The sequence below is a fragment of the Neolamprologus multifasciatus genome, chromosome 11 (assembly GCF_963576455.1).
Source record: "Neolamprologus multifasciatus chromosome 11, fNeoMul1.2, whole genome shotgun sequence".
Taxonomy (NCBI): domain Eukaryota; kingdom Metazoa; phylum Chordata; class Actinopteri; order Cichliformes; family Cichlidae; genus Neolamprologus; species Neolamprologus multifasciatus.
This window is the reverse complement of record NC_140449.1, coordinates 3,179,485-3,188,141: the sequence shown is the minus strand read 5'-3', so window position 1 is coordinate 3,188,141 and position 8,657 is coordinate 3,179,485. Positions and strand designations below refer to the sequence as shown.

General features: G+C 42.8%; 1 protein-coding gene across 1 annotated transcript; it reads left to right on the top strand.

The window, feature by feature from the left end:
• Positions 1-4,589: 4,589 nt before the first annotated feature.
• Positions 4,590-8,657, top strand: cnih4 (cornichon family member 4). Its single transcript, XM_085176771.1, has 5 exons — positions 4,590-4,723; positions 5,223-5,291; positions 5,475-5,587; positions 7,507-7,647; positions 7,727-8,657. The coding sequence occupies exons 1-5, from the start codon at positions 4,655-4,657 to the stop codon at positions 7,752-7,754; spliced, it is 420 nt and encodes a 139-aa protein (XP_085032897.1). The 5' UTR covers positions 4,590-4,654; the 3' UTR covers positions 7,755-8,657.

Sequence of the window (8,657 nt, the reverse complement as noted above, 5' to 3'; positions counted from 1 at the left end):
TCCTCTGGTAAATTACATAATCAGGTGGAGGCAGGACCTCACCTACTACAGAGGTTCCCAAAGTGTGGGGCCTGCCCCCTAGGGGGGTGCAGAGCCATTTCAGGGGGGGACAAATGCTTGGACACTGCTAACATCATGGACAGGTTTTTCGATGGGGCGCCCACACAAACGCAAAGGTTAAGGTTCCAAATTGCTGCACAACCATGCCTCAGCAAAGGAAAATACTCCCAAGCTGGTGGTAGGTGCTTGTGGGCGATGCTGTTGTCAATTCTGTATGTGTATTAATAAAAACACTCTTACAGTGGTAATTGCTAACATGTATTTTGATTGTTAGCAGTACTAGCATGTATCCTGAAAGTTACAGGCATTTTGATGCATGGGTAGTAACTTTATTCACGAGTAGCATTTTTAGTTAGCATGCTAAGCTAATACTCGTTAGCTAGTCGGGTGCTTTTTGACTTGCACTCAGCTCTAATGTTTCTCTATGACAGACCTTCACAAAGTGTGGGGCCCGCCCCCTAGGGGGGGAGCAGAGCCATGGCAGGGGGTCACGGGATGAAAAGCGGGAAAAAAAACAAAACGCTTGGACACTGCTAGCACGGGCACCTACAGAACCGCAAAGCAGGAGATGAAGCATCGCTGAATATGTTTCCAAACCAACTTCATTCTAAAACAAAGACTAGAAAATATGGTGAAGCAAATCTTCCCTTTGGTTTCACCTGCACAAGTGCAGAGGTAGGTCTCCCTGCAGGGTTGGTTTCCCTGCGTCAGGAGCAGCGCTGGGCTGTTTAAATCACAGACAAACAGGATCCCACAGCTGTTTATGTTTTTAAACCCATTTTGCACAGAGAGACATTTTTTGAAAAATGTGTTGACAGCAATGTTGAACATTATTACACAGGAAAAACAACTACAGTAAAATAATCACACCATGACGCCTCTGCCTTTGTAAATGGAGGGACAGTAACTGCGTGTAAAACCTGCAGACAGTCAGATTAACAGTATTTTGTCTCTATCTGCCATTCTGCAATTCATCTCATGTAAACAATAACGAGGCGTGACGTGAAAAAAGACACATACCTTTGACGCTGTGTGATAAACTCTGTATTCCTCGTCCACACGTAAACGCAAAAAATGAGTTTTAAAAACATCTCAGTTTTCGGTGATTTGAAACAACGTTTACGTGGACGAAACAGCTGCATGTTCAAAAATACCCGTGCAGTGGCCCAGCAAAAAAGTTTGGGAACCACTGCCCTACTGTAAGACTGTGCTGTACATTGTTATATATAATGGGGGGTTATTAGTATCAACAATGTGATGTCATGTGTTTAAACAAGAAAGGTTTATTAATCGAAAATGATTTTATTAAAATAGACATATCATCATGTTCACATGTTCAAAGCCTCAGGTGTCCTCGGGGTCGGTGTATCTCTGTTGTTGTTCATAGGTGATGGACTTTGAAGTCATAGAGAGGACAATAATCAAATCCTGTGGTCTGAAGATCGCAGCTCTTCTGTTTTTAGATGATGCAGTTGATGATTTTGGCTTCATTGAGCTCATGCAAAGGTGGTTTACGACCAAATATTGTGGCTGCAATGACAGTTAGCATGTTCCCAGGCCTTTCCCACGGGTGAGGGAAGGAAGGAGCAGGAGATCGATGGACTAATGGATGTAGCATCTGCAGTGTGTTAGTCTGAATCATAAGGTGCCAGCAGAGGTGGCTCACAGTTTGTAGCATAAAGGTCTGAATGAACTGAGACTTGCTGCTGTTTTCTGTGTTTCTAGATTTGACCCTCTGATGCTTTTGTTAACTTCACATTTCGATCATAAGATTTCATGTCCGTCAAAATGTATAAACGTCCCAAGATCCAGCTTTTGTGCTTGGACACAGTATGCATTGGTATATATTTTTCTGTACCATTTATTTTTTGTACAGGAATTATATTAATTATGGAATTCTGTTATGGGCTTAGAAGATAGTGAAACTAACATTTAGGAGGCAAATTACCGCTCAGTGGAAGCTCAACGCAGTCGAGAATTGTGAAGCTGATGAGAAACATCTTGACACTAAGACCTTACCTGACAGAAGACTGCAGGTGTCGAGCAAAGGTTTTGTTCTTTGTATCCACGTCTTTGTCAATGGGAAAAATTCCTCCAAACAAAATATCTCCTGGAACTGGAACTCCTGGTTTCCTGGTATCCATTCCAGTAGCATGTCCACTTTGCAGGCTAATAACAAAAAATATAAAACACCAATAGCATGTAAGAGTCCTGACCATCACACTGTCCTGAGGGTGTTTCCTCGTTATTGGCTCTTAAAAAGTTTTTCCTTCTTCCACTGAAGATCAAAACTCTTTTCTGACAAAGTTGTATTTTTACTCAGTTGTATATAAAATTTGTATTCTATTTTTATCCTATTGTATATTTTATTCTATTTTATTCTACTGTATATAGTATTTTATTCTATTCTGTACAGTTGTGTACAGTATTTTATTCTTATTGTATTCTAATTTTGCTGTATAACTTTTGCACTGTCCACTTCCTGCTGTGTCAAAACAAATTTCCCACGTGTGGGACTAATACAATTCAATTCAATTCAGTTTTATTTATATAGCGCCAAATCACAACAAAAGTCGCCTCAAGGTGCTTCATAGATACAGAGAAAAACCCAACAATCATATGACCCCCTATGAGCAGCACTTTGGCGACAGTGGGAAGGAAAAACAGGAAGAAACCTCCGGCAGAACCAGGCTCAGGGAGGGGCGGGGCCATCTGCTGTGATTGGTTGGGGTGAGAGAAGGAAGACAGGATAAAGACATGCTGTGGAAGAGAGACAGAGGTTAATAACAGGTATGATTCAATACAGAGAGGTCTGTTAATACATAGTGAGCGAGAAAGGTGACTGGAAAGGAAAAACTCAATGCATCTATTGCAGCATAACTAAGGGAGGATTCAGGGTCACCTGGTCCAGCCCTAACTATATGCTTTAGCAAAAAGGAAAGTTTTAAGCCTAATCTTGAAAGTAGAGATAGTGTCTGTCTCCTGAATCCAAACTGGAAGCTGGTTCCACAGAAGAGGGGCCTGAAAACTGAAGGCTCTGCCTCCCATTCTACTTTTAAATACTCTAGGAACAACAAGTAGGCCTGCAGAGTGAGAGCGAAGTGCTCTAATAGGGTGATATGGTACTACAAGGTCATTAAGATAAGATGGGGCCTGATTATTTAAGACCTTGTATGTGAGGAGCAGGATTTTGAATTCAATTCTGGATTTAACAGGAAGCCAATGAAGGGAAGCCAAAACAGGAGAAATATGCTCTCTCTTTCTAGTCCCTGTCAGTACTCTTGCTGCAGCATTTTGGATTAGCTGAAGGCTTTTCAGTGAGTTTTTTGGACATCCTGATAATAATGAATTGCAGTCGTCCAGCCTGGAAGTAATAAATGCATGAACTAGTTTTTCAGCGTCACTCTGAGACAGGATATTTCTAATTTTAGAGATGTTGCGCAAATGGAAGAACGCAGTCTTACATATTTGTTTAATATGTGCGTTGAAGGACATATCCTGGTCAAAAATGACTCCAAGGTTCCTCACAGTGTTACTGGAGGCCAAGGTAATGCCATCCAGAGTAAGAATCTGGTTAGATACCATATTTCTAAGCTTTTCAGCGCCGAGTACAATGACCTCAGTTTTATCTGAGTTAAGAAGCAGAAAGTTAGTGGCCATCCAAGTCTTTATGTCTTTAAGACATTCCTGCAGTTTAACTAATTGGTGTGTGTTATCTGGCTTCATGGACAGATAGAGCTGGGTGTCATCTGCATAGCAGTGTAAATGTATGCTATGTCTTCTAATGATGCTGCCTAAGGGAAGCATGTATAATGTAAACAGAATTGGTCCTAGCACTGAACCCTGTGGAACTCCACAATCAACCTCAGTGTGTGAAGAGGACTCTCCATTTACATGCACAAATTGGAGTCTATTAGATAGATATGATACAAACCACTGCAGCACAGTACCTGTAATACCTACAGCATGTTCTAATCGCTCTAACAGGATATTATGGTCAACAGTATCGAATGCTGCACTAAGGTCTAGCAGGACAAGCACAGAGATGAGTCCACTGTCAGAGGCCATAAGAAGATCATTTGTAACCTTCACTAAAGCTGTTTCTGTGCTGTGATGAGCTCTGAAACCTGACTGAAACTCTTCAAATAAAGGTTATTTTATCCTAATCCAAACTCCCTTTGGATTAGGATAAAAGAAAATTCCCTCTTGCTTCTGCCTCCAGGCTTTAGCATTCTCGTATTCCCCCTGCAGCCTCTATTTCCCCATAACCAACAGCACACCGAGCATCTGTTCTGCTGAAGCTGCCTTAGAATATTTTTGCTATTTGTTTACTGTGTCTTGTTAAATACAGAGCCAGCCAGGAGTTCCTAAAGGTTCGTTTTTTGGTTTTTATGTTATGTTACGTCGTTATTTTAAGTCAGTCTTGACAGAAAAACCCACTGTTACAGTTTGTCTGGATCCATGGTTGTGTTGAGTCAACCATGTCCACTCCAGGCCGCTAGGTGGCAGCGCTGCATTAACACTGCCACAACTCCGGGCAGCACAAACGCGTCAACTGTCCGGAAACAAAAACTGTACTTGCGGAAAAGGGAACATGGAAGCGGCAGTGTTTATTTTGTCTCTTGTGGATTGTTGTGCGCTGATTTTCCTCTCCGTTTACTTCGTATCCTTTTCGATTCAGTGAGTCGGACAACGGTGATCGTCTGCGTCAAAGCGGTTTTCTGTCCGAGAGCTTTGCTGAAGTCTTCTCTGTATAAAAAGCTAATTTAATAGCAGCCAGCTAGCTTGTTAGCCGCCTTGTTTTGAGCGTTGTAGTCGGGCTAGTGTGACGGAATAAGTGTTTGAAAGTTTGTAGAGTGTTTTGAGTTAGGAGTCACGAAGAGCCGCTATCTCCAAATATCTCTGTACTGATAGTTTAATTTCACACTGTCGGCTTTTATATTTCAGTCCCACGCAGCGCTGGGTGACCCACGCAGCGCACCGCAACGCCACGCAGCGGTGCGGTGCGTGGGTCTACTGTTGCTGGACCGATCGGCGATGAAAAATTAAGCCAGTCCAGCACATCCTTAATATGTATGTATATATTTTAAAGGATAATCGAAGGAGCCACGGTCGAGGCCCTGAATGCAACACAGCACGTTGTACCTTAACTTGAAATATAGATTATAACCTTGTCTGACCTAGAATGTGACTACATCAATGCTCGAGCCTGCTGTTCCAAGCTAAACAAAGTAAGTCTCCTTTGTCTTATTGATTTCATAGATATGGTTGATGATGCAGTTGATCTTTTACCATCGTTTATGAAATAATCATGGCTCCTTTTCTTTTTGTAACCGACAGTAAAGAGATCATTTTCACACTCAGATTTCTAATCTGTCATTCAAATGTTTGTTTGGTGTTTGTTTGATGTTTAGTGGGTGATTCCAGAGATGGTTGCCCAGTGTCTCTCCACCATGCTCATGCTGGTCTCGATGCACTGGTTCATCCTCCTCCTCAACCTGCCTGTAGCAGCCTGGAACATTTACAGGTATGCCCATCCAGTCTCAGCATCTGTTGGTCCACCACACGTGCATGTGGGCGATCCTTTCTCTTTTGTAGTTGTTCCTTTTATGTCACGTGGTTGGAAAAATAAAACAGCAATGATAGGGCCCTCATCCAAGAGGCTTCTTGGGTTCTGAAGGTAAAAATCCCAATATTTAAAGTGGACCTGAAACACTACATGTATACAGGCTAACATGACTGTCTGTGTAGCTGGATTTAAGAAATAAGTGCTTTAAAACATGTTTAGTGCCATCTAGTGTCGGTACAGAACATGATGTCACCAGGTTGGCTGGTTGGTGCTAATGCTGCTAACATTCATTTGTTAGCAAACTAGTGACCAAAACAACAGCTGAGGGGAACAGAAGGACACCAAAACTCAAAATGAGTCTGTGGGCATCACTGTTGTATTGTCCCTAGGTACAGCAGTGTGCACTGAAACAGGAAGTGTTAGCTGTAATGTCCAGTTCTGTAAAGCACTTTATAAATGAGACCTGTGTGGAGGAGAGCCTGTTTGAGTCACCAGACCAACCAGCTGCACTGTGACACTGGTATGTTCCTCGCTAGGCTGATGCACCAAGCCGTATGAGCTCCAGGCGAAGCAATGCAATCGTTGTCATTTCATACAGTCTCAGAAAGTGTCTCTTCCTGTGCTTCAACAAGATACATACTTGTGTTTGTGGTGTGCACGTAGGAACCTGTTGTTTTACTGCTTTGCTTGGGAGGCGATTGAAATAGAGCTGATCACATGACTGCACCGCTCGCTACATCCAGACTCAAACAGGCTCCTCTACACACCTCTCATTTAACCCCACGGTATAAAACCGAACATTACAGCTAACAGGTGGATGTTTCCTGAAGCACTTCCTGCTGAACACAGAGTGAAAGTGGACAGAACATCCTTATATTTGTTAACATTAAACTCCTCGTTGTTGGTTCTGTCACTAGTTGGCGAATAAACTAATGCAAGTCCATTAGCAGCAACTAACCAATCAGATGATGTCATGTTCTGTACTGGCACAAAACATGTAAAACTTTAAGCACTTGTTTCTTAAAGGAGTCGAGCTTTCCAAGCTTAAGACTGGCATGACCTGAGAACCTACACAGACCTGACAAAAGTCAGAGCAAAGAAGTCCTGCCGTTAATGATCAACCTATCTCTAATAATCGGCTATGTACCACAGGCCTTCAAGCTGGCTGCAGTTAAACCTTTACTCAAAAAGCCATCTCTAGACCCAGCAGTCTTAGCTAATTATAGGCCAATCTCCAACCTTCCTTTCATATCAAACATCCTTGAAAGAGTAGTTGTCAAACAGCTAACAGATCATCTGCAGAGGAATGGTTTATTTGAAGAGTTTCAGTCAGGTTTCAGAGTTCATCACAGCACAGAAACAGCTTTAGTGAAGGTTACAAATGATCTTCTTATGGCCTCTGACAGTGGACTCATCTCTGTGCTTGTCCTTCTTGACCTCAGTGCAGCGTTTGATACTGTCGACCATAATATCCTATTAGAGCGATTAGAACATGCTGTAGGTATTACAGGTACTGTGCTGCAGTGTACAATGTGTTGAATCTTATCTTAATGACCATCCGAGCACTTTGCTCTCAGACTCTCGTGGACTTTGAACATCTAGAAAGCTGAGGAGCTGCAGTTGGTTACCAAAATAAAGGTTTGGAGAGAATGTACTGCACCGTTATTTAAACTTTTACACAAAGAGCGACAAATGAATCGTTTCATCCAGCGAGCGGCAGACGCTCTTGCTTCTCATGTTCTATCAGAGAGCAGAGTTATCCTGACACCTTAACATAACCAGCGACTAACCTTTCAGTCACAAACGATCAGCTGGAGCAGTCGTACTGGTGCTCAGAGTCTGCCGGGTGAATCATCTTGATCCATTTCACCCTGCAGGTACTTGAAGGTTCCGATGGGGAACATGGGAGTGTTTGACCCAACAGAGATCCACAACCGAGGTCTGCTCAAGTCTCACATGAAGGAGGCCATGATTAAACTGGGCTACCACCTGCTCTGCTTCTTCATCTATCTGTACAGGTGACACAAGCACACTTTGCTCACACGTCCAGGGCCGGCTCAGCTGTTTGCACTCACATATCCCACTTTTGTTTTCCAGCATGATCCTGGCTTTGATCAACGACTGAGCGCGGAGCAGGCCGCGGACTTCAGCTGCGTCCCCTCACATCCTGTGCTCCTGTACTGTATGCATGTCTCAGAACAACGATTACTTTTTTTGTATTGAATTCCAGAGTTTGACTTTGCCACATCGATATGGTTAATATTTAACCTCTCAACAAGACACCTTCATAGTCTCCAACAGAAAGCTCGTCTCTGCTGTGAAAAACAATCACATTTATTTTTGAACCTCTCTGTTTAACACGAAGTCATTACAACCTCAACAGCTGTTAGACATCTGCAGTGTTTCTTTACCAATCACGATGAGCCCAATCCCTCCTAGTAATCACTACTTTCAGCCTCATCACGAGTGCTTATTATTCTGGTGCTTTACACAAAGTATTGAAGGTTGCTGTAAGGACCTTGGGTCAAAGGTTGGGAGAAGAGTTAAATCAAGCTGACAGCGCAGGCCCTGCGAGGATGCTGTAGCAGCCTCAGTTATGGCTCCTTCCAGTGTGCTCGGGCATTCTTCTTCTCTCCTCGCTGGTCGCTCTTGTGCACCGATGTGATGCGACCCCTGTAATAACTATAACACTAACAAATTGTACTGTTTGTGCCACACGTAATGACTTTTTCCCAGCTGGTGATTCAATCAGGTTCACAGTTAACGTGGTCCTTTATGGTGCATGCTGTGCTTGGTGACCTCCAACAACTAATAAGATGTTTCTGTGATGCTGTTGCTGCAGTCGATCCTCAGCAGCGTCGTGAGTGCACTGAGTTAAGAGGCAGTCGGGATTCTGATTCTTTGATTGGCAAAGTTTTATTCTTCGGGGAAATGTTTGAAAGTTCTTGTTGTGTCAACATAATCCTTTTTTTAAAGTAAACATTGAACTACGTCTGTCAAATCAACCCAATAAATATCTCAAACTCTC